The sequence below is a fragment of the Rhamphochromis longiceps genome, linkage group LG5, assembly GCF_057381845.1.
Source record: "Rhamphochromis longiceps isolate RC_006_pf linkage group LG5, R_longiceps_female_GT1.1, whole genome shotgun sequence".
NCBI classification, from domain to species: Eukaryota; Metazoa; Chordata; class Actinopteri; order Cichliformes; family Cichlidae; genus Rhamphochromis; species Rhamphochromis longiceps.
This window is the reverse complement of record NC_140561.1, coordinates 19,255,885-19,282,171: the sequence shown is the minus strand read 5'-3', so window position 1 is coordinate 19,282,171 and position 26,287 is coordinate 19,255,885. Positions and strand designations below refer to the sequence as shown.

The 26,287-nt window shown below is 37.6% G+C and overlaps 1 protein-coding gene across 31 annotated transcripts; it reads right to left on the bottom strand.

Moving 5' to 3' along the window:
• Nucleotides 1–252: 252 nt before the first annotated feature.
• On the bottom strand, nt 253–24,358 carry znf740a (zinc finger protein 740a). 31 transcript variants are annotated; one of them, XM_085406372.1, is made up of 21 exons: nt 24,008–24,358; nt 21,455–21,617; nt 21,062–21,244; nt 20,305–20,451; nt 19,553–19,673; nt 19,228–19,311; nt 17,059–17,142; nt 15,153–15,236; nt 14,582–14,665; nt 14,016–14,099; nt 13,516–13,599; nt 12,781–12,864; nt 10,208–10,291; nt 9,751–9,834; nt 9,273–9,356; nt 8,784–8,867; nt 7,520–7,603; nt 7,035–7,118; nt 4,766–4,849; nt 4,176–4,294; nt 253–3,431 (listed from the first exon to the last, which is right to left on the bottom strand). In XM_085406372.1, exons 2-21 carry the CDS (start codon nt 21,497–21,499, stop codon nt 3,258–3,260), a joined length of 1,965 nt encoding a protein of 654 aa, XP_085262498.1. In that variant the 5' UTR covers nt 21,500–21,617; nt 24,008–24,358; the 3' UTR covers nt 253–3,257. The 31 variants fall into 31 exon arrangements, with proteins under 31 accessions (XP_085262498.1, XP_085262497.1, XP_085262499.1 ...); XM_085406371.1 differs by having other exon boundaries at nt 24,012–24,357; XM_085406373.1 differs by lacking the exon at nt 24,008–24,358 and adding an exon at nt 23,647–23,865.
• Nucleotides 24,359–26,287: the final 1,929 nt, after the last annotated feature.

The following is a 26,287-nucleotide window of genomic DNA, read 5'->3' as shown; positions in this document are numbered from 1 at the left end:
TGACTGTCCTGATACTCTTCACTATGGGTTACAACCTTTGTCATAATAAGCTCACATAAACACCAGAGGAAATCATCTCTGTCAAAAGGACAATAAATAAAAATGTATTAAGTAGAAGTTACATTAAAATAAACAAAACATGGAGCCACCTTGATGTTAAATCAAATACAAGTGACATATCATTGAAGTGTTTTTTTTAACTTACCTGAGATCAAAAACACACAAATTTTAAAAAAAAAAAAAAAAATCATATTCCTTTACAAATTCTTTTTTTTTTATTATTTCAGCATAATAGTAAGAAGCCTCTCCTCTGATTTTCATACAGTTGAAACTAATTGGATCACAAGGGTACATATTAGTTAGCCCATTTTACATTAATCATTGTAACATTTTTTTAGGAAGTTATTCTTATGCACTCATTTTCCTACACAAAATAATCAATATCAAGATCCTATCTTAACTGAGGACCATAACTCTGCATGCAAGACTAATAAAGAAAACAACTAATCTGTGATAGCTACTGTTATGCTGTTGTTCATCTAATACCATTGTCAATATAATTTACTACAAATACCAGGGACTTTGTATAAGAAAGAAAACATTTTCTTGCAGTACTACTGCCTCTAGTGTCAAAAATCACCGAACATCCTGGGCTCTCAACTGTACTGATCCAAATTGTTCTGTCCGCCTTTCGTGTCAAGTTCAGGAGAAATAGGCTTTGTCTAAAACCTAAAATCTAGTACAGATTGAAGGACAAAAATATCCATCTCTTTTTTTGTCTTTTTTCCTTACACTCCAGTGTTTACAATTTCATCAGAATAAAAAAGGTCCTTGAAACAATCATCAAAAATGTGATGACAAACTCGCAGACAAAAAAAACAGAAAATAAAAGCCTCCTTTGATCTGTCTGTAAAAAGAAGAAAATAAAACCTCAATCTTACAACAGGGTTCTATTGCATTTAACAATGAGAATACTAAAAACAGTGAATGACAAAAACGTATTAACAAGTGACGTCTACTATATATTGTATTGCCCTTTTGCCGTTTTCAGTATGTGCTCACACCAGAAGTGTCCCTTCCACAGATTGGGAATAGTGTTTCCACAGCAGAGGATTTCATTTCTCAAACTTGGCTCCTCTGCTCTTTAAAAGGCCAAGCCGCTGATAACAGAATCCCATCTTTGTGCACACAGATTTGATAATCAATGGACCATTTAAAGAAAGCTTCTCATTAATACTTTTGGTAAAACATCACTCGACTCAGTCTTCCACTTCTCTGTATCGAACACAAACATCTCTTCATCCTACAATTCACAGACCATAGAAAGCGTGGCGGGACTCCCATCTCCACAAGTGTCATCTGGACCACTCACTATTTATCCGAATAAGACCGTAGTTACCAACAGATTATTCGCCCCAGTCTGCACTGACATTTCTGGGTTAAACAACAGGACGACGTGATCACAAGTTTACCAGTCACAGAAAGGAGCGTGTTTGAGAAAGTCATTAAAAAGCAGCAAAGCGGGCCCCGTGGGGCCACTCCTTGCTGTACCGAGTACTTTCAAAAGTTCAAAAGGTAAAAGAAATCGCTTGTAACGCTATCATTTAGTACTACAATGACTATTTGTGTATCCGCAACTTAAGGCTAAACCCAAAGACGTGACCGTTATTCCACACCAACTGTATAGTAATGTCTGGATGAAAAAGCAGTTGTTAGGTGTGCGGCAGAGTCAAGCAGGTGTTGATCCTGCCGTGGCCTGCGACCAGCCAAAGCACCGCCGCGTGGAAAACAATGTAGCACGACTGTCTTCTCACACGGACCGCCACGCGCAAGGGCCTCCTTTTTTTTTTTAAGGATTATATTCTGTGTTACACCATCACCAGTAGCTATGACCCAAAATATTCAGTTATCACCATAAACATGACTTCTAAACAGAAGAGCACATTAGTCTGGTTCAGCGCCACTGAATCCATCCACATTCAGTAACCACGACAGCTTAAGGATTAAAAATAATAATAATATGATGATGATGACGAAAGGCTAGTAAATACATCTGATCCACAATAATAAACGGCCAAGAAAAAGGCAGATGAGAAAAGAAAAGAAAACAACAGAAACATACTAAGGCCACAAGATTTTGTATACGCCCACTAATCTCACAAAGTGATCTGTACAAACATCACTGGACTTCAAAAGTGGCTAACCTGCATCATTATACACCAGGATCTATGCAGCATGAGCGAGCAGAGGAAATGTCCTGCTTTAGTGCTGCAGATCTCTATACATGTTCTGTATATTTACAGCTGAACACCACCACACGCCCTCAGTACACATGAAGGAGGGCTCGCCAAGTCTGCCGTCCTGTGTGTGACGCTCTGGGACCCGACACACGTTAAGTGCGCATCTCGTCGACTGCAGGTCGCACTTTCGTTTCTTGGAAGTCCTGGTTTTACAGTTATTGATATTAGTTTTATGTCACACAAAGTTACTCGGGTTTTCTCAGGATACGATGGTGACGGTGGCCAAAGACTGCATTTGAGCCAAATTCCAATTTACGTCAACACCTTGTTTTTCTTACAAAATAATCATTAAAACTGGACCTTCCGAGCTGAAAAAGCCAGGAAACACTTTATGCATCACATCAGATTTACACAGTAATAATAATAATAATAATAATAATGATAATAATGATGATGCTTTCAATGACCTGTCTTTATGCTTAACACTGTCTGATACAAGGCAAGTAAACTCCGGTCTGTACATGAAATGCCAACATAGTTTCCTCACTTTACCTGGAAGAAAAGTTCAGTTTTAATAACTTTAACCTAAAATGCTTTTATGATCCTTTCCAGGCCAAAGAGAATAAACAACAACAAAAAATTAGAAAGAAGCTCAAATACTCTTCTTCTCCACCTCATCACACAGTCAACCGTTTCCTGTCCGAGTACCACCAAATGCAAATTTTTTTTTTTGAACAATAAACTTCTTTTTTTTTGCAAAAATCAAATAGATTAAGTACAAAACAGGACCACCGTTTATCACAGAAAAGTCTCATCTTAAAAAATGGGAAGAAACAGAAACACAGTAAAAAGTCAACAAAAAAACCCACAAATGTCCCGCTGTCGTTATTAATCCCAAGACTCGAGCTGCAAGATCAGTCTGTGCTAGAATGTGATGGCACTCTGCACAGAGCTGAGAAGAAACCCTGTGGCTTGTCCCGTCTCTGGAGGTGTTGTGGATCCAGAGAAGATTGAATGTCAGACCGCCAGTCGACCCGGAGGTGGATGCAGGGGGCTCCAGGTTGGGGGTGCCGGTGGGGGTTCTTGGGGATATGGGCGTGGTTCGCAACAGGGCTGGTTCTCTACTTTGGCTACGCCGCGCCCCTGGCACAACCGCCGATGTCGCAACAGTCGGTCTGTGCGCGAAAAGTTCTTCAAAAGATAAATATTAGACACGGTCAAATTCAGGTCAATTTCAAGGTCATCATTTTAAAAAATATGATAAAATTAAAAATGTCAGAGTAAAATGGAACTATGAAGGAAGGAATTTAAACCATACATGATTACTCTAAACTCAGGCGTGTCAGAGGGCAAACAAAGAGTGGGAAATGCAGAGAAGTCCCTAATATTTCAAAAAAGTGACTAACAATGTGGAAAAACAGTTGTTCCCTATATATAGACTTTATCCAGATGCAGTGCCATCAATCCATCCAAGTATTTATATGGCAGCATATTTTAGCATTTCTAGTTTTAGTGCATCGATAGTGGCAAAGATCAAATCACTAGTGGAGAACCCCTCTTCTTTTTTTCTAAGAATTCAGTCTGTGCTGATGAGCTAGACCCACTGTGGCTTTCACTGATAATTGTATTTATTTCTGTATTAACGTATATATCTAGTTCCATCTTCACTCAAACCATAACCCACAGCACGTGCTGCTTCAGTTAGCTCGCCACAGAGCAAAACAAGGACTACTGTTGCTAGGTGCAGTCAAAGGCGGTGGAGCTGGAGCTCATCTGCAGTATGAGAATCTTACCTCTTAAGAAAAATAACTTAACAGCCTGATGTCTAAAGGAACTGAAAAGTCTGGTGGTGCTGATACGACCCACTCAAGTCCAAATTTGAAATTCAGCACGTAAGACACCTCACGCGTGTACGCCGTGTTTATTCATACATACCTGCTGGCACCGTTCACACTGGTAAGGCTTCTCTCCACTATGGACACGCTTGTGTCTCTCAAGGTGGTAGCGCTGAATAAACCTCATATCACACATGTCACAAGCAAATGGCTTCTCTCCTAAAAGAGCACACAAATACAAAGTCAATGCATCAATTTTAGCGTCTTGTACCAAACTGCAGGCAGATTTTTACTTACTAAATCTTTCTTTGCAGACTAAATTTCCAACACTTAAAAAAAACAAAAAAATTTAAAAAGAAAAACGTCAGGAAAAAAACAAAAACAACTCCCTTATTAGTAAGTTTCAACAGTGAATTTTCAGCATCTGATAACTGATGTTCTAAAAAGGCCTCGTCATCAACTCATTATGTGTAGATCAAAGTGGAATTTCATGTTTTTGTGGCCCGGATGTACACATGATGGAGGGCCCACAAATTGGGGCAACTTTTTTTTTTCTCTTTTTTTTTTGGAGACTGGTTCAACATCCCATCAAATGACTTGACAATCCAAACTCGAGTTTGTTGTGACCCAGTTATGTTTCAAGCGCCAGTGCCTTTCTCCGAAATAAGGGTACGGTAGAGGAACGCATACCCGTATGAGTGAGGCTGTGTCTCTCCAGGTGGTTACGCTGAATAAACCTCATGTCACACATGGAACAAGCATACGGCTTCACCCCTACACACACAGAGCAATATATTAGCCCTACCACTCACAAGTCCAACAAACACAACTTTCAACCTAACTATGCACTCTGTACTTTATTTTTCAGACATAACGCCAAAATGTTTAGACACTGCAACTACACAGCTCCGACCATTGGATAAACTAATAGACTTCAGTTAGATTTTAACATAATACAGGAGATACACATTTTGAAACAATATCACCAAAGCCTGTCCTGTGTGCTGTATAAGATTAAAGTCATTGTGCATCAATAATAAATAGAAATCATAGTATTTATTCCCTTTGAGGTTTACAAATTTGATGTTGGACCATATCCCCTCTTTACTAATATTATAGATATTTAACTAAGTTACTCATGTTTGAGGCTTTTGTCAATATGTAGTGTAACAAATACTTTAATAGATTACAGATTAAATTACTACAATCATAAATGTAAAAATAAAATGAGGGTAGTTAAGGTAGAACTGGTAACTGGGACTATGTTTAACCTAGTTGTTTTACACTGGTTTGTCAGTGACAATTGGATTTTGCAACATTGAGCTAATATAAAAAAAATAATTTGACTTATTTTGTGGTTTAGGCTATGGGTGAGAGCTAATGCACCCATTACTGGGACACAGAAGTATCAGAATTGCCATTTCATACCTTTGATTAAAAAGAATCAAAAGACTTTAAGGACAAATTACTAAAATGTACACAAAATGTGTTTCGTGTTCTAAACATTTGATTGTTGGCAATCTCAGGTATTGGATTTGGAACGGGGTTTGAAATGATTATGACCAAACCCTACCTATAAGGAGATTCTTTCAAAAAGCTTTAAGCCTTCTCAACAACAAACCCAGAGTAACACCTGGTATTACAACTTTAAATGTATGCAATCTGGACACATTATCTGTCTAATGAAATCTGATCCATAGACCTTTGGATTAACATTTTAGATTAATTGCATTTTCAACAGATAAACTAAATGATCAGTACTGCTCTTAATCGGGAAAACATGATTAAGTGCTGGTTCCAGGGTCTGTTTAAATCTCCTGGTATTAATACCAACCCAGCTACTGAGTACGTGTGTGTTTCTGTTTTCATCAATGTTGATGCTCTAAAGTTGAAATATCAGATTTTACTCGTTGACACAAGTTCTGTGTGTAGTGAACAAAAAAGTACAGATACAAATGATGGGAATAAGCCTCCAACATACGTCAGGGCTCAGCCTTAGACAAAGAGCCAGCCATTTGGGAGCTGCTCAGAGCAGAGTCCTTATCTCAACCAAGAGAACCCAGCTGAGGTGATTCAGGGCCTCCAGGACACTGTAGGCCAAGAATTTCAGACTTTTCAATGCATGAGGAGACCCAGGGGAAGACTGAAGACACACTGGGAAAATTAGATGTCTTGGCAGCCTTGGAAACCCCTCAGGGTCCTTTGGCATCCAATTATAATACACAGGGTTTTCTTGATCTAGATAATGTATCCAGATACACATCACAACCAGGTTTAAATGGGGTGAGGGTGTTGGTCAGATATTCTGCAGTTCATATATTAGATTAACCAAACACACTACAAAAAAAAAAAAAAAAGTGTGAACAATGGCAATTCAAACATTCGGAGCAACTAACCAAACCCCTAGGGGAATAAAATACTGTTTTAGATCCAAAAGTATTCTCCCTAAGAAGTGCTAAACAATGTGCCTACTTTATAACTACACAGAAGTACCCTTTATATTACACAATAAAAGTCATCTACAGTACTGTGAAAAAGTTTAGAAACTCGAGTTCTTAATATCTTTTTTACATCAAACAATATTATGATTAAGGTGTCTGATTGGCCCAATTCATTCTTTAGTAAAACAACCCTAAATAAATACAGTTACAAAGAACTTAAGATCAGTGACAAAATGAACATCATATTCTACAACAGATGCCCTCTACATGACCATAACATCATGGAGATGGTCTGGGATTACATGGAGAGAACGCGCTGAAACAGTCGATACAGACAAGAAAATTGTGGCACGTTCTCCTATAACTAACAGGCAGAATATGAAGTCTTTATATGGAGTTACTTAAAATGAACTATTCGTGGCATCATCTTTTAAAATAGCCTTGCTTTATTTTGACTGTCCAAAACCTTTGCACAGTACTGTATGAAATGTGATAAGGGCAGGTGCGCGGACGCATACCCGTATGAGTGAGGCTGTGTCTCGCCAGGTGGTAACGCTGAACAAACCTCATGTCACACATGGTACAAGCAAAAGGTTTCACACCTAAATGCAAAGCATCAATATGTTAATTTCAGGTCTTTGAGCTTCTGTTTTACAATCCATCAATCAATATTGTACTTTTAACATCAATTTACAATTGATGGGTTGTTAACCATGCTTCACTTGTTTAATCTAGCCAAAGATTACGCTCTAAATCCAATTAAGAATACATTAAAACTGTTGTTCAAATTTCAAATCCACAGCTAAACACATCTCATGAGCTGATGATATCATAGTCCAAGATTTACGTACATGCCAAGATTTGTAATAATGTTTCCTTTCACAGATAATACAGGATAGCCTTGATTAAGATAAGTGCACTACTTAGTAAGAATAATAGTAACTGTCCCTATATTTAACATAATGAAAGTACTGTAGTACGGGTAAGGTGGGTGGACGCATACCCATATGAGTGAGGCTGTGTCTCGCCAGGTGGTAGCGCTGAAAAAACCTCTTGTCACACATGGTGCAAGCATAAGGTTTCACACCTAAACGCAAAGTAGCAATATTATATTACTTTACCTCAGTTTCCATGTTACCAATAAAAATCTAGGCTATTATTCATTAACCACACATTTGCCAATGCATGCAAAACAAAGATGCCAAATGTTTTCTTCATGAAACACTAGATACCCACAAAAATCAGTTAATGGACCATTTTATCTATATAAATCAAGATATTAGTACTCCAAAGTGTTACAACTGAAGCTCGGGGTAAACTTTAATAAAGACCATCACTTTCTATAAAAGCATGGTCGTACTGTCACAGTTTGTGGAGACAGACCGTGCGGAGATGTGTGTGGTGGACCCAGGACCCCTGTTTAGTCTTAATACTAACTAAGCATTTTGATCTCTCCTTTTAGGCAAGTAATGAAATAGGATTTCACAAGAAATAAGATTCTCTGATTTTTCTAATTAGCCAAATGTCTCTACAGTCCAGAGTTCTACAGTTAATTTTGTTTCAAAAGATGCTATGTGCTCAAAAGGGTGTCTATTATTTTAATTAGATTACTAGAGATGCACCGATTGACTCATGAAGGAGCAGAATCGTCCTTTTTCCAACATTGTCTGCCCAGACTGGCTCCCATACGTTGGGTTACTAATGAGTTTCATGCATGCTTAATCAATTCACATCCATGGTCACAGCCACACGTTAACATGTCATTAGCATCTAAGTTCCTCACTGTGAGTCAAGGCACAAAGTTTGGCAAACTAAACTGGGGAGGATCACCACAAAAATGTTTGAGACTTAAATCACTTTGATCCCAGTGACTAAAGCTAGCCAGATCTCAGAGCCATCTGCAAACCAGGAGCCTCGGTATAAGCAACAATTTTTAGAGGTTAATATCAAGGGAAATTATGGAGATAAGTGAAAAACACAAAAAGTCAATGACCCGTTATGTGGTGAAGTTACAAGGATAATGGAAAATGATGCAGGCCCTGACATTTGTCTTGTTATACAAATCTGTTGAACCTGATTTGTTTGGTAGGTGTGTACAGCAACCGGATTCTCCAAGAAAAATTGCAATCGGTGCATCTCTATAATTTCCCTATATAGCTATGCAAGATGTAAACTGGTGGTACTTGGTAATACTTGATATTGGTACAATAAAAGCTGTGTGACAGTGACCAATATAAAGTGTTATGGGCAGGTGCACTGACGCATACCCGTATGTGTGAGGCTGTGTCTTGCCAGGTGGTAACGTTGAAAAAACTTCATGTCACACATGGTACAAGCGTAAGGTTTCACACCTAAATGCAAAGCATTAAGGTATTATTTTCAGACTCGTTTTTGTGTTCACAATCCATCAATAAGCAAATTACTTAATTTATTCAGAATTGATGGGTTGTTAACCACTATTATTAATTTCCTTTTTTTAAAGCTGTAACTTGTTGTTCATCCAATTCCAGTAAAGAATACAAACTGAACCAATTCTCAAATCCACAGCTTAACACATTACATGAGCTGATGATGTTGCAGTCCTGTATTTCCTCACAGTCACATAAAACGTTACAATTATGAACATAATGTAGGGTAGGCTTCATCAACATCATTCTTCTGGCCACTTTAAAGTAACTAGCATAAACAGCTTACTCGTAACAAAATGCACATACAGTCTGATTTCAGTGAAATGGGTAAGGTGGGTGAACGCATACCCATATGAGTGAGGCTGTGTCTCGCCAGGTGGTAGCGCTGAAAAAACCTCTTGTCACACATGGTGCAAGCATAAGGTTTCACACCTAAACGCAGAGTAGCAATATTATATTACTTTGCCTCACGGTCTCTCGCTCTTTTTCCTTTATTTTCTTTCTTTCCTTTTTTTTTTTTTTAATTTAGAAAAAAATATTTAAGCTATTGGTTATTAACCACACAGTGGCCAATTCATGCAAAACCAGAACTTTTTCCCCCAAATAAATTTAGATTATAATTGCCAACAAAATTCAAAGCAGCAAAATACTGAATTATGGTTATCCTGTTGATTCTGACTGCTGACAGCTAACAAAAGACAAGAAAATGTTTATAATATTTATACATGACATGTTTCCTAAATATAAGTAATAAGACAAACTAACTAAATTAAATGTGCACACTTGCTAACAACACATGTCATGGGCACGGTGCACGGACCCATACCCGTATGAGTGAGGCTGTGTCTCGCCAGGTGGTAACGCTGAAAAAACTTCATGTCACACATGGTACAAGCGTAAGGTTTCACACCTAAACGCAGAGCATCAAGAGAATTATTTTTGATTCTCTACAACAGAGAAAAAAAAAAGTATCTATAATTATGCCTGATAAATTAAATGTGCCAGTGTGGATTAAATTGATATCTGTGGTTAATAACCAATGTCATACCCCTGAAGTAACTTACAGGGGTACAATCTAAGATGCTTGTTTCAAATTACAAATTTCCCAGAGGGGCTATTAAGTTCACTTAAACATGAGCTGATAATGTCATCTAGCTGAAATTATACTTTGAATGAATCTTATCATAAACTGTGTCTGAATACAGATTTACAAGACTAGCTCAAGCATACACATGTAGCAGCATCCTAATTTTGTGACAGCTTTAAGATTGGCAGACGCATACCCATATGAGTGAGGCTGTGTCTCGCCAGGTGGTAGCGCTGAAAAAACCTCTTGTCACACATGGTGCAAGCGTACGGCTTCACCCCTATACACACAAAGTACCAGCTTTAGCATAAAAACACTCAACTGCCAAAATTGATCCATGTTAAACTTTACTAATTCCTTAGTAAAGTTTGGCTGCACTTATCAGCGCTTTGTTTAAACTGGAAATTCCAGCGTGCTTTAATAATCTGTCATTCCAATTGAAAACATTTGCATCTCTGAATAATAAGGACAATGCCCTCTGTGCAGAAAGTAGAATTAAAATTTTCCTAACCAAAAAAACCAAACCTATCAAAATGACAAAAAAAATATATAGAAATAAAAAATTGGGTTGAAAATTGAAGTCCACATTCCAACTAGCACAACAAAAAGTTTTTCACACTATGTCAATGGGTGCTTCTAATCGTGTAATTTCAACATACCACATACAGGTTTTCTGGAATAGATTTGTTCACGCTGATCACAGAAGGTGTGACAATTTTAGGCAGTTGGCAAACAACTCTGCACAAGACATTAAGTTTGCACATTCATTTGCGGAGCAAGAATTAACAGGAAACTGCTCTGAAAATCATCATACAGAACCTATCCTAGCACCGAAGCACAAATTAACTTTATCTTCCATAAGAGAAATCTGTAGTTTGGAAATATACAGCTTTTTTTTTTAAAAGAGAGAAGCTTGTGTTAGTTCCTGACCATCACTTTGAATGTGAAATGACACGATTATGTGGGGGGGGGACAAACAAACACTGGCCTGGATAGTGGCAGTCCCGATCTAAGTGACATTCCCATCAACTGAAAAGATAATGTTTCCCTTAAAGTCCCCTCCCACTTCTTCCAACAAGGCCACAAAACCTACACCCCTTAATTCAGTTTGTAAATTTGCACAACAATTCCCAATGAACAAATCTTAAATTCAGTATCAACATGTAAAAAACAAAAAAGCCCACTCATCTTTTAATAAAAAAAAAAAAGAAATGTTTTCATTATATCAAGATAATTGGCTAACTGTAATATTCAAAGCTGCAAGTAATACAACTCCTTTTTCTGTTCTTCCCCATACACACACAGTTTACAAGGTTTAATATAAAAAGTTGATACATACTGTAAATGATGCAAATATGACAATGTCATAGCTGTCAATATCATCTTTTGTACTTTTGAATAAAAACATTAGTTGCAGACTCACCACCTTCATGCTCTTTCATTTTGAGTTTAATTCCACAAAATAAAATAAACAGTTGAAATAAACTAGCATTACTTTTTTTCCACAAATGTTTCATTTAGAAATGCAGTGTTGGTCAAGTTACTTGAAAACAGTAATTAGTTACCAATCACTGATTACTTCTCCCTGTAAGTAATCCAGTTACTTTAGTGATTACTTATTTTCAAAAGTAATTAGTTACTTTATTACTTAGTTACTTAAAAAAAAAAACCCCCAAAAAAAACAAATACCCCCCCCCCCCCCCACCAAAACCCCCCCCCCCCCACACGATACACAACCTGAATATATGATAAAGCAATAGACCTTTCAGCCTAATTCTACTTTTTCTGCATTATCCATCATATAAATTTGAATCAAATTAAAAAGTGTTTTAACTTTATGCACATTGCATCAAGCAAAAATTCAATTATATGCAACTGTCTCTGACTGGAAGAAATTTGTTTAACATTTAAACCTATTTTCTGCATATTCCAGTGAGTGGGGCCAGTGAAGGTTTGCTCGGTGACGCAGCGGTCATGTCAGTAGGGGGTATCCAGGGGTTTCTCTGTGAAGTTCACATTCCCATGGCAGCGTGCTATGTGCTTGCTCAGATTTAAGGTTTAATACTTCGCTGTTGAAAGAAGTTTTCTTCGCATGTAGAGTGTACAGCGGACGCTAATGTTTTTGTCACTTTTACGGAATCAAATTCAAAGTAATGTCAGTACTTCGGAGCTTTAAACGCTGCATGGTCGTACTCTCTCCATATTATCCATTGTTGATCTACACATGTCTGTTGCTGCCACGGACGTCGTATGCTTATCATTGTCATCAGACACTCTCACAAACAAAATCACAGTTTAGTAACGCAGGCTGCTTACGGGAAAGTAACAGTACTCTAATTACTTTTTGCAATAGTAATCCCTTACTTTACTCATTACTTGAAACCCATAATCAGATTACAGTAATGCGTTACTACCCATCTCTGCCGAAGCATCAAACAGAGTTACCACAATAATTGTTAGGTTAAAAAAAAAAAAAAAAAAAAGTACACATAATTATGACTTTAATAGCTAAATAAACACTAGAGAGGTACTGAGTTTTCACTTTATAGTCATCATGTCATTTCATATACAAAGTATGGGGGAAATATTACTACACAAATTCTTACAGAAGATCCTTACAGGTAGATCATGACAAATTAGCATTTGTCAGAAAAGTGATAGAAAGCAACACAAACTCGAGTTTGAAGCAGCCATGTAAACATTATTTGTGGGCACATGCAAGGGAAAGTCAGGGTGAGAGGGGGGCAAGATTTAAAAAGTGAGGCATACCTGTATGAGTGAGACTGTGTCTCTCCAGTTGGTAACGTTGTATAAACCTCATGTCACACATGGTGCAAGCATATGGCTTCACTCCTAAAGACAGCACAACAACATCAGATGTATTTCAACACACTGGTGAAAGTGATGAACACCACTTAAATAAATGACAGATTAACTATTGTAGCATGCTTTTTTACTGACAACACATTACACTGAAAAGACTAACAATATACAGACATTAAAAGGCGTATTAAGAAATCAAAAATAATCAAAGAAACCGATTTTTACATCTTAAAGTTTGGTTGAAACTTAACGATTACCCACTAAAAAAAAAAATAATTAAAAAAGAAAAATCACCAACATTTAGTTTCTCCAGATGTGGGGAAACAGGTACTTGCAAACGACATTTTATACTACCAATGTCTGCAATTTAAAGGCTTTTTAGTGTAGTGTATCTTTCATTCAATATACAATAGTCAAGAATAACCATGCAATAGTGCCATTACAGTGTTAATCACAAAACAAGGTAACTGACAGAGTCACTTTTTCTGTGGACAGTTTTCCAACAAAGCCTAAAAGCTCTATTAAACATTGTTTTTTTTTTTATGAGGGGGAATTAATTTACCAACAATGTGATAATTATAGTATCATATAAGACGGTGAAATCAACATAAAACAAATGAGTATATGGTTTATAAATATATCAGGTTTCACAGTGAAAGGGGAACAATTAATCAAGCATACCAGTATGAGTGAGGCTGTGTCTTGCCAAATGGTAACGCTGGAAGAACCTCATGTCACACATGGAGCAAGCGTATGGCTTCACCCCTAAACGCATACAGTGTGAAATTTTAGGGGGGACAAAAATAATAATAATAAAAAAAAAATAAAAAAAAAAGGTTCTCATGAACTATGTGCACAAAATTTGTCAATCTACATAAACTAGTCAATATTACATAATAACAAGAGCAAGTACTTTCATGACCAGCTAATTCTAAACATACAAGACAGAAAAACGTGTCACATAAACCCTAACAGCAGTTAGCAAATACAACGTACACAACAGAAAAGACAAAACTATTAATTCTTAGCGTCTAACAGTCAAGAAAATGAACTAACAAAAAAAATAAAAAAATAAATCACAGCTTGCTTTGTGTCTGTCGGGTAGGTGATTCACACACATACAAACAAATATCAACAAGCCCTAATGGTGTTAAGTGAGAGGGACAAGTAAAACTTAGTACCCGTATGGGTGAGAGTGTGTCTTGCCAGGTGGTATCTCTGGAAAAATCTCATGTCACACATAGAGCAAGCATATGGCTTCACCCCTGCACACACAGAGCAAAATCCTTTGAAAATAATAGTAATAACAATAATAAAATAAGCACAATGAATTCAAGGACTCACTTATATAATGTATCCAGACATGCCAAAAGCAGTGGCATCAGTACAGTGCCACACTAAATGCACATGTCTAACATTTCATAATCTGTTAACATGTCTGTAAATAGGGTGGGTGGTGGGGGGGGGGGGGAAAAATAAGCAAACAAAAATGTCTTTTGCCAAACTTAAAACTTTTCATGCCAACAAGCTTTTTGAGAGCCAAAATTGACTCAAAGTACTCATCAAGATGACTGTTATTGTAACACTGAGGTAGAAAACTGAAATGCACTCCTTATATGCCTCAACAGTTAAAAATGCTTGATGTTTATGAGTATTTGGTCCTATAAAAAGGAGTGGCCTGCAAACTTAAAATTGGGTATTTGGGCACCAAGACAGGGTGAAAAAAAAAAAAAAAGCAGACCCATACCCGTGTGAGTGAGGCTGTGTCTTGCCAAGTGGTAGCGTTGGAAAAATCTCATATCACACATGGAGCAAGCGTATGGCTTCACCCCTACACACATAAAAGTTTGTAAATATCAGCTAGAAACGGCATCAATTTTTAACACATGACCACAACTCTTCCCTTAGAATAGCTCTTCTTTTTGTTTCACATATTATACCAATCGGCCTGAGAAGCCAACGCACAATTTAGATTTAGCAGTGGTTATAGGAACTATGATAACACTCGACTTATTTCAGTGAAATTTTGAAAAAAAAAAACAAGATAAACAAAAACGGTATAAATGTACAGATAAAGTAGAGCTTTCAGCAGGGGAAAAGCTGAGGTTGTTTGCATACCCCTACTATGTATGCAAGATTTCAACTAAAGGTTTACCACTTTTTCCATCCTCCTATTACATGTCTGGATACATCCTCATGCTCTTCAACATGTTATTTATTTTTTGGGGGGCTGGAATCCTATTCACGATGCATGAAGGTAGAAAGCTAAGACACTTAAAACACGTCTACCTAATGAACTACGGTAAGCAGACGCATACCAGTATGAGTGAGGCTGTGTCTTGCCAGATGATAACGTTGGAAGAACCTCATGTCACACATGGAGCAAGCGTACGGCTTCACCCCTACATACACAAAGTATCAACATATTAGCTAAGACCTTCCTTCAAAGGAAGGCATCAAGTTACTCAAGACTTTAGCAGGCATTTTATATTCTAACCAGGCTTCATGCAAACAGCGATTTGTTTTACATTCCATCAATGAAAGAAAGGGGGGCAGCTCATTTTCAAATAAACTGAATAGCACTATGAGGGGAAGGAAAAAAAAAAAAAAAAAAAAAAAAAAAAAAAAAAGCAGCAACAGGGCATAAGCCATACATGTCAGCAACGAGACAACTAGTGAGCGCGATTACACCGGCCAGCCGAAGCACAAACATTCTCCAAAGTTAACCATCACTCGTGGAAACAAAGCATTTTTTAGCAAATGGTTTTTCCTCACACAGTGTACATTGATTCCATTTACAGCAAAATTAAGAAAACACGTTGCTAGATGCGTGCTTCTTTCTTGCACACCAAAATGATGGCCTGCAAAAGCTTACAATCTGCTTTCTACCATAAAGTTACAAGAGACGCAACTGAGTAACTGTATGAATGTTAATTAAAAAGCAAGGCAGTTACAGCTTAGAAACATGAAGCCCTCAGCCATTAGTTTACATTTAAAATGTGGACATCAAAGGACTATTCCCATAATATACCATGGCCAAATCAAAGCAACTACTTAAATATGACTTTTCTCATACAGTTAACAGAAATGTGAAATTTAGACAAAACAATATTTTCACATTACTGAAATGTCACTTTTCAAAGAAGAACAAAAAAAATACTAATTGAACTCTTCAATCTTCGTTTGTAGATCAACTAAGTCAATTATCAATAAGTAAAAGTCTGTTTTTTTCATGATTACTTGGTACACAACTATGCAGCTATAAACAACAGCTGATGGCAAGCTTTACTCATTTTGCCCGAAGTGAAGCCGCAGAAAGAGTATCAATCCGGGATTACACTGGCTGTGTGTGATGACTTGACCTCTAAGGGACGGCCAATATTTTGTGGCTTCAGGTAACCCCAATAGAGCCCCCAGTTGTTTGAGTCAACACTTCCTGTTTCGTACACTAGTTGTTCTTTAGAGATTCACCACAAAAAATAAAAATAAAAAATGTACATACAATTTAAAAATGTTAATAAAGTGAAATTATTCTCAGATGGCAGTCAATTATTTTTAAATTTCATTTCAACAAAGGTGTTGCCTATTTTGCTCTTCACAACGAGCACTTACCCAAATACAGCTAAAGTTCAAACATGACAGATCAAACCCTTGGAGCACATTTGGAAACTTCAAATGTTTGGACAACTTTTTTTTGGTACAAAAGTCTTGTCCCTTGGCTAAAAATTGCATGAATGAAGATTTTTGTGCACAGCAATGGTACAAGAGGGATTATGTACTTTGACAAGTCCACCACTTTGGGCAATGCTAAATGCTAATATTTGTCGCTGTGTGCATGTAATTTAACATTCTGATGTATACTGAAGTGTCTTTTTCAAGCGTTAAATGATTGAAATAAAGCAAATCAAATGCTGATGCATTTTTGTACCATGATATACTTTCCCTTTCCTCTCTTCTGAATATATTAAAATTCAGTCCTTTCATGGTACAACAAATACCCTAAAGGGCTCTTTAAACAATGTGTTCAACACTTACTCAAAAGTTCAATCCCACAAAAAAATGTTCTCCTTTTACAAAAAACAAAACAAAAGCAAAACTATAAAAGGCCGTTTCCCAGCTGCATGTTTACCTGTAAGCTGTTTGTGTCTGATTTTAAATGCATAAATTTTGATTTCAGAGAACTGATTTTAAAAGTTAAACTGGGTACGGTAAATGGACGCATACCCGTATGAGTGAGTCTGTGTCTCTCCAGGTGGTAACGCTGGAAAAATCTCATGTCACACATGGAACAAGCGTACGGCTTCACCCCTACACACACAGAGCATAAAATTATTAGCTATTCATTCTAATAAATAAGCGATTATATAAAAAATTATATAATATATAATGTAGAAAACAAAGAACAGATGCAATTTTGCCACAAAGTGCAAGTGGTTACTCTTAAAGATTATTAGTGAATTTTTAATTACATTTATAAAACGGGGGGAATAATGGGGCAGCAGCTCTGACCTGCACATAGTGCATAGTATAAAACAATGAGGTTTTTAAAAAAATCCAAGTATTTTTTTAAATAAAATCCTCAGTTTATATTTTATATAATTAAAAACAAAACAAAAAACACAACAAAAAAAAAACTAAGAACATAGTCCTTTGATGTCCATGCAGTCATTTTTACTACATATAAAAAAAGAATTACATACAAAAATTATTTAAATGATTTTAAACATGCACAAATAACTATGCATTGCATGTTTTGCAGTCTGTGCTTTCAGGTATTCAAATTCACAGAAACAGGTCCACAGGTCTAACTCCACTTTTAAGTCCACTATCAAAAAGTCTTAAGAGAACTGTGGGTGTTGTCATTTAGAAATTTAAGAATATTGGGGAGGAAAAACAATAAATCATTCATCTATGTACCGATACTGCTGGTTTCTAAACAACCGTTTAGAGAACGTTTACCAACATATATCTGCTTCTGAATTGAAACTTGTATAGGAACTGCATGCAAGAAAGTCTTGGCAGATATTTGGGAAAAAGAAAAAAAAAGGATGGTGTAGAAGAAAGGGTAGTCAAATGTGGTCTGTTGTACTTGTGTTCCATCATTTTGCACTGTAACATGCTGTACTGCATAAGGTAACATCAGAAAACATGGGTATATCTGCCATGAAGAAGTTTAAATTAAAAAAAAAACCAAAAAAAAAAAAACCAAACTATGTTAAGACAAGTGTGTCAGACAGACATCTTGGGAGGATCAAACAGCACTGCACAAACAAAAGTCCAGATCAGAAATGCTTATCTTGCTAATTAAAAAGGAAACACAGCCAAAGTCTAAGCAAAGAGCCAACAAGTTGGAAACAAGACCCAACAAATCAGTTTGAATTTGCACAAAGTCACAACACAGACTAATTTCCTGAGCTGTACCAAAATATAGATGCTGTATGCAATTGTTTGGCTATTCATCTGTTAGATAAGCCATCTCATTTTACACACCTTAACTTCACCTTACTACTGCTATGTCCTTTTTTCCTCTGTTTCTTTGCTGTTTTAATGGGTTGAGCAGTGGTGGTAATTATTCGCTAAGCTTCAGAGCTTTGGTAGTAATTTCAGCCTCCACAAGACCTACAGCTGAACTCTGCTTCAGGGTTACGGTAGAGTTAGCCAAAATAAACTAAAAACAAAAACACATTTTACTTTAATAGAATAACATAACCTGGATTTTAGACAAAAATGAACTGTTTAACAGCAATACGGTGTTACAAAACTGACTAATATACACAGGCGTTTAATTTTAGTCTTTGTAATTTGGTCAAATTTGTAAACAAGCAAGAAAGATTCTGCTGTGCAAGTTTATTGACTGAAATGGACTGTATTATGTTTACAGTTGTAATGTTAAAACAGAAAACTACTAAAATGTATCTTAATATTTACACACAAAAATAAAGGAAAAAAGTGCAACTAAAGACAACGAAAAAAACCCCACTCTAAACACTAAATCTAACACTGAGCACAGAGAAATTTGTATCATCATTTCTGTTAGACTAAATTAATATACATGCTAAAATTTTGCAAATACTTCTACAACTGATGCTGATCAAAATATAATCCAGAGGGAAGAAAACTTGTTATAAATGCTGAAAAAGTAAGAGTTTTTAATAGTGGACTCGGGGTTATTGGACCACACAGTATTCAATTTCCCACTGTAAACTTTCCAGTTATTGGGAACACATAATTATCAGACTGAACATTTTGAGGTGAACAGATTTTGGGAGTGGCTTTGTTGGAAATTACTGTCCACTGACAAAATGAATCCTGAGCATCTGTCCATTGACTTAAGTGACAGACTACATAAGTAGTCAGACTTATGTAATATGGGTACGGTTAAAAGACGCATACCCGTGTGAATGAGGCTGTGTCTCTCCAGGTGGTAACGCTGAATAAACCTCATGTCACATACGGCACAAGCATACGGCTTCTCCCCTAAACCGAAGAGCACCAGTTTTAGTTAAAGTCCCCACAGATACCGAGTGGCTGTGAGGCAAAAGCTATTACCAAACAATGTTTTAAGCAGGCCATTGCAAAACTTCACAGTCGCTGCACACTCCTAGACTCAGTATAACTCAAGCTTTCAAAGCCTCTTTTAACAAGTCATTCACATATTTAGGCAATAAAGGCTGTCCTGGCCTAACTGCACTTGAGCTGTTCCAAACACAAACCATACCTGTATGAATGAGGATGTGTCTTTTGAGGTGGTATCCACTCCTAAACGCTCCGTAACAGTGATCACAAATAAAGTTTTTCTGCACTTTGGATGATGGACCATTCTCATCGCCACCTGCGCCCTACGGAGAATGGTCAAGAACAGTGGTTAAACAGTTTAAATCCTACACCTTCATTGTGTAGTAACATTTCAGTTATACCCCCAAAAAAGCACCCATCCAACTGATCAGAACTGGATGATATTCTAATTTTTGTGAAATGTCAGCAAGTGCAGTCCTATAGCTATTACTCTCCTAAGATATAAAATGAGAGTTATTTATAACCACTAATCCTTAAAATCAGCAGTATGAATGAAGACAACATAAAAGGTTGTTTTGTTTTTCAAACTACGTCATTTACATCTGAATTGACAAAATACCCCACAACCCCTTCCAATGGCCTAATGCCCTCATGTTACTGCTCCCCCTGTTATGCACACAACTGCAGTTATTGTGCTCTGCTTCACTCTGCTCCCCTCCCCCTCTTTCCTCTCCAGAGATCCTCCACCCCCTCCACATCTTCCCTGAGCTCCTCCCCCCACCCCCACACAAACAAAATGTGCACACAAGAGATCCAAGTCAGGCGCACTCGAATAAAGTTAAATGCTTTAACTACAAAATATGTACAAAGCGGCTTGGGCGCATTTTCTGCAGTGAGCAAAAATTAACAGACGCAACAGAGACAATTCCCTATTTAGCAATCAGAGCCACTGACCTTCCCTCCCCTTCCTTCTTGTTCTCTCACTTTACAGGGCGTTACTGATTTCCTGTTCTTTTTTTTCTGCTGCATGTCCTCGTTGGCCCTCATCTCTTTCTCATCCAGCAGGCGGGGAGCTTGGAATTCACCTTCCTTCCGGATAAGCTACCAAGCCAGACAAAAAAAAAAAAAAAAGAAGAAAAAAGTTAATTATTTCCTATTTTTAAGAATGTGTTAAAAGTGCTCTCTGAGACAAAACAGTATGGACATTACTGAGCTGAAATGATGCAGTTTAGCCATTATGTCCATTTCTGCCAACGCTGGAAGCAGAGGTTGGTCACATATAACAGTTGAGGTTTGTATTTTCTAATTTTAGTTAAACCATTACATACTTTAAAACCATTTGGCACACCTTCTGATGGAGAACTGATAAGTGCTCTTTAATTTTCTGGTAATTGCAAGTTTCGTTTGCCAAAACAAAAAAACTTCTAAGTTGTGGAAAACAAAGGAAAATGGGCTAAAAAGGGAACTAACTACGCACCCTTGAGTATAACTTGTTAGTGCTTAGGTTAATTCCCTTTTCCATCACAATTTCAATCTATATCCAATCTAAATTATAAGTTAAAATGCTAAACAGAAAGCAAAAGTTGTTTTAAACTGGGAGAAATCACAATAGGATGACCTATTGTGCCAAGTGTTTACACCCTTCAGAATATCAGTAACACAACATAAAACAGCCCAATTTCCACTCCACATTTCCCACGTGGGTCCTAACCAGGGGTGGACAGCTCATTCCAGATGGGAGGATCATATGGCTCTGAGGAGCGCGGTCAGGTCCCTCTCTCTGCGGTGGTGCATGGCCAAGTGGAGCCATCATTTTTTTGGGTGGAGCGGCCATGGAGCTGGCCTGCATCAGGGCCATACTGGACAGGACCGCTTCGCAGCCAAGCAGCCCCGCCTGCAAAGAAAGAGAGTTAACAACAACACTTTACCAAACACATCAAGCATTTCAACAAATCAGCAGTCTGCAATTTCAAATGATCTGCATCTAAGACAATACTGCGAGTAGCACGCAATGTGCTTTGGCAGTCATCAACGACAACATCCTGAGTGACACAAGACTGCAAGTAAAGTTATTTGTCACCACTTTGGTGTTCTTAAAACAAACCCATTTCATATGGTCGCGGACTGAGCTGCTGGGCAGATGTGACATTGCTGTTGTATATGTGAGCGCAGGGGCAGGGGTGGGGACAAGGTCATCCAGAGATCCGTCAGTCAGGATGGTCGGGCTGGTGGGAAGCCACACCCACCTCACTCATCAAGCATTAAAACTGAGGAAGAGGAGGATGTGGATGAAACAGACAAACATTAAATTACAACAGCAGCACCTGCTGTCTTTACCGTTACATATGCCAAAGAAATATAATACAGAAATGTGTCTCATTTGGACAAATGATTGGACGATTTGCATAAAGGGTTTACTAACTGTGGCTAAGATTTACTTAATCGTGCTATATTTTTACCTTACACCTATGTTTTTTCCCCATTTTATAATAAACACGCCAAATCATGATCAGATATCATACTCATCTCATAAAGATGAGATGAGTATGCATTATAATAAAAAGCATTATGATAAAAAGTAAAAATACAAAAACTCAGACAGAGATGATTATGACTGCAAGAGATCATTAATATGGGTGCGAAAATTTACAATTCGAATCTGTTTTGTTCCCAGTTCTGCATATTAGATTTGTCTGTGTTGAGACATTAGTGTGGAGGTGAATTTAAGTGATATGAATATAGCATCGATTTTACAGTAGCTTTAAGTACAATGCATGCAAATTTATAACAACTAAATATTCTTACACATTTTAAGTTAGCATCACTTCATTTATGTGCAGCATATAGATGCAGTATATGCTGCATAGGTTGTAAGGATCGTAAAGCTCCGTGTTTTGAGAACCATTTCTGTTAATCTACTAAATACTGTAAGCCTAGTGCACATCAAATGATAATTTTTGGTGTATGTATTTGGATGAAGTTTGGTTATGAAAATTTCCCCAGTAGTTTAAAAAAAAAACAAGCTCTGCGCCAACAATCTAAAAAGGTCCACTTTGCTCTAGGTAATAAATACGAAACTCTTGTAAGGCATCATGAAAGGTCATTTTTAGTCTAGCTGGTTTCAATTTGTGTAAAACCTTCAGGTCTTCAGAATTAAGTATATATTTGTGCAAAAACAGAAACGTGTGAAGATTGGCATACTGCAGAGAAACTACAGCAGAGTCAGACAAATCACATTTTAAAATACCAGGATGACTGATGAGACAATTAGCATGTCCAAACACTTAAACATGGGAAGTTCTTTAAAAAACAAAAAACCATGTATCATTTATAGTGCAGGTAGTGCAGGACATATGTTAAGTACGAAAGGTAACAAAAGAAAAAAAAACATGTAAAATACAAACCAGAATTCAACATTTAATAGCACAAAAGAAGCAGCTGCGTGGGTGCGAGTCTATCAGGGGAGGTTATTATTATTTTGAAGGAAATAACTCAGATTACATGAATCCCCTTGTAAAGTACAACTTGGGGTGATATCATGGAGAAAACCTTAGCTGTTGTGGAATATATATGAGCGAGGGTGATTATTAGTGTGCTGCTGGAGACTAATGCAAAAGTGCTTGCAATGCAATAAATTATAAGCCTAAATAAAGTAAAAAAAGCACGTAAAGTTCTCCGACTGCACCCACGCTGATCGTTTGCATTTAAACGTGCGTTTTGTATTTTTAAACACGAGGTTTGTTAACTCGAATGTTACGAGGAGGCCATTAAATTACCGAAAGAAACACTGCTCGGTCTTGTGAAGGGGTTCTCATGGGGTTTTGTGTTAGTTTGAAGGATCGTTGTTATACTCACCATTATACGGATTAAATGCTACGCTTGTGCAACACTATAAAGGTTAACCGTGGCCAACAATATTTTTTATAACAGGTTTTCGCCATCGGCGTGGGTTAACTAAAAAGGGCTAACGTTGCTAGGAAAACAGACAGCTAGCGAAATGCTAACATCAGCCAACACTGATTAAAACACTACACGAACACGTCGCATAGTTATTTTCAGTTTTTAGTAGCTGTGTTTTGTGATGGCGGAGAAAATTAAATGAGCCAATATTATTATATTATACTGACTATAATATAATTTATTAGCTTTACCGACGAGTGGCCTTCAAACTACCACCCAACCCATCATTAGTTCTGCTGATGCTGGAACAACCTAGCTAACATCAGCTAGCTGCTCGCGGGCGCCCTCGCCCACTCTAATGTTACTGCCAGTAATCGAGCAAATTTTGAAGCCCACCTGGTCACCGATGTAACACAGCTGCAAAGCGAGAGTATATATCTTGCTAGATTTATGTAATAATAATATTATTATTATTTTTACAAAACGACGCTTCTTACGATATAAGCTAAAGCGGTTCAAGACAAGACTGAGTAATAAAGGCATTCGTGATGGCCGTCGCAGCGAGTGCCTCCCCCTCCCGACGAATAAGCTAACATTTGTTAGCGGCCTAGCGAGAGCTAACATTGACGCCGTAATTTTGTGCAAACCCCCATTTGCTCTACTACCACACGGTGGATTTTGCAGATAAAGCTACCAGACCGCGTAATGCACATTTGGAATCCGCGGAGCATCTGAGAAGAAATGAGAATATATTTACCTACCTTTCTGCTTCACTCGCCCGACGTTTTCTGTACCGTCTAGTTTACAAACACAGGAAACGCCACAGGATGTAACCCACTCCCCCACACAGCAGCAAAGCCTCCTCAAGCGAAGAGAAAAGGGTCATCTTCTATCAGCTCCCCGTGAACAAGAGAGCCTTGGCTCGAAAGGGCGGACAAAAACTCAGTCCATTTTCATAAGTGGCGTGGGGATTTTGACGCCCACTCCACACTGTTGTGGTGCTGCTGGTCTCTGAGTTTGCAGCAGATACAGACTACGACTGAAGAGACGCAGACGAAAAGGAGCGAGCGCTTAAAATGACAGAAAACAGGGACGTGCACACAAACACCGGAGGGTTATAGTAGTAGCTCAGTCTGCTGCCGCTTTGCACATGCTTGGCTGAAGTGCACATGGGGCCAAATTAATAACCATCACTAGCTCATTACTATTATTATTGTGGACCCTGCAGCTTTTATTCCTATAGCAATATTAGATTTGGTGACGTCATTGTCAGTAGTGTAAGGATCACTGATTTCTTTTAGTCAGTTTCATTCTGCACTTTGAGTCTTCCTTTTGTATTTGCTTTACACATTAGCCTGAATTAAACACATTTCCTCTAATTAATCTATATCAATCGGTGATTAGAATAGGCTATGATTATTTTATTTTTCATTAATAATATAATGCTGGATATCATTGATTACTTATTGGCTTTTATAGTTTATCGCATCTTGTAGCTTGTGTCATAAAACTAGCCTTACTGGTAATGTAGGCTAGTGTAGGCAGGAAATTTTTTGGAAAATTATTACCTTTTATTAATTTGTTAACTTATTTTGGCACAACACCTAGGATATTTTCTTTCTCATCCCTGTGATGTGTTCATGGTGCAGATGTAAGGTAGCGGTCGCGGTGTTTCAGCATCTACAGTAGCTGGCTACAGAGGAGGAGCAAACACAAGCCCCTCCTCTGTAGCTCCTCCTCTCCTCGCTGTATTTCCCAGGGAGAGAGAAAAAACCCCAAACAAAAACGTTAACGTGATACATTTTAGAAATTAATATGCACGCAAGACAAGACGAGAGGAAGATGAGTGTTACTTTCAAAAGAAAGGACTGTTCAGCAAGTGAACTTTTAGTGAAGCGGAAATTTAAAATCAGCAACAGGCCAAGACTGTGTACACATTCAAGGAATTGAGCTCCTTTCCCCCCCTTTGCTCTCAGTGTAAACAGAATAGACAAACAGTGGAGACTACAGCAACACAGCAGCATGACACAAACATTAACAGCATGTATGGGATATTTATATGTTTAATGGTGACGGTGACCCAAAGATGTTGGGATAAATTGTGGAATAAATAAGGATGAATAGCTAGTTACTATACATACAGTATATACACGGGGACAGTCTCATGCTTGTAATGATCTATTTAAATTTTTGTGTTTTTAAAGATAGTGGTTTTTATATGATGTGTTATGAATGCTAATTTGGTGGTATTTAAAGACAAGGTTTCGTGAAAGTAGTTTACTAGACAGTTTAGTGCAATTTAGTGCAGGCTAATCTGGTTAGTTTGCACATTTGTGGTAAAGTTTACAGTAATGCACTATCGTTGGAGTGGTGCAGAGCAGGCTGTGGTGCTCATATCAGGTAATAGCCTGAGGCTCATGTGACTGTTGTTTTTTTTCTAATGTAGGGTTTTTACCTTACAATGTAAAGCACACTGAGGCAGTTGTTGTGAACTGATGCCATATAAAAATAGAAATATGTAAATGTAATTGGATTACCTTACATCACAGGTAGAAGACATCAGTTTATACACCAATCAGGCATAACATTATGACCACCTGCCATATATTGTGTTGGTCCCCCTTTTTGCTGATAAAACAGCCCTAACTCATCTAGGCATTGGCTCCACTAGACACCTGAAGGTGTGCCGTGGTATCTGACACCAAGATGTTAGCAACAGATTTAATTGTAACATGTGAATTAGAGTTTTTCATCAGATCTATATCATAACTTGTGTCACAACTGTAACTCCATTTTAACCCTACACTGCAACCTTATACGTAACTTGACATGCGCCTCCCAAGGAATTTAACTACATGTCAGGTCAATTCATATCACAATGACTTCAATGGTTGCGCTGTAGGAATAAAAGGAGTTTCCGGTTACTATGTAAGTTAGGACATAAATTTCCTGCAGAAGTCTAAATCAAGCTTAAGTCTTGTAAGCTGCGAGGTGCGGCCTCCATGGATGGGAACTGTTTGTACACAGATGCTGGACT

What these genes read in the sequence shown, in the direction of transcription:
- znf740a (XM_085406372.1), bottom strand. Translation starts at nt 21,499, where the DNA reads ATGTCACATCTGCCCAGCAGCTCAGTCCGCGACCATATGAAATGG. An exon ending in AAGAAGGAAGGGGAGGGAAG is followed by an intron (nt 19,674 to 20,304) that starts GTCAGTGGCTCT and finishes CATTCTCCGTAG; the next exon opens with GGCGCAGGTGGCGATGAGAA. An exon ending in ACACAGTCTCACTCATACAG is followed by an intron (nt 10,292 to 12,780) that starts GTATGCCTCACT and finishes TTGTGTGTATAG; the next exon opens with GGGTGAAGCCGTACGCTTGC.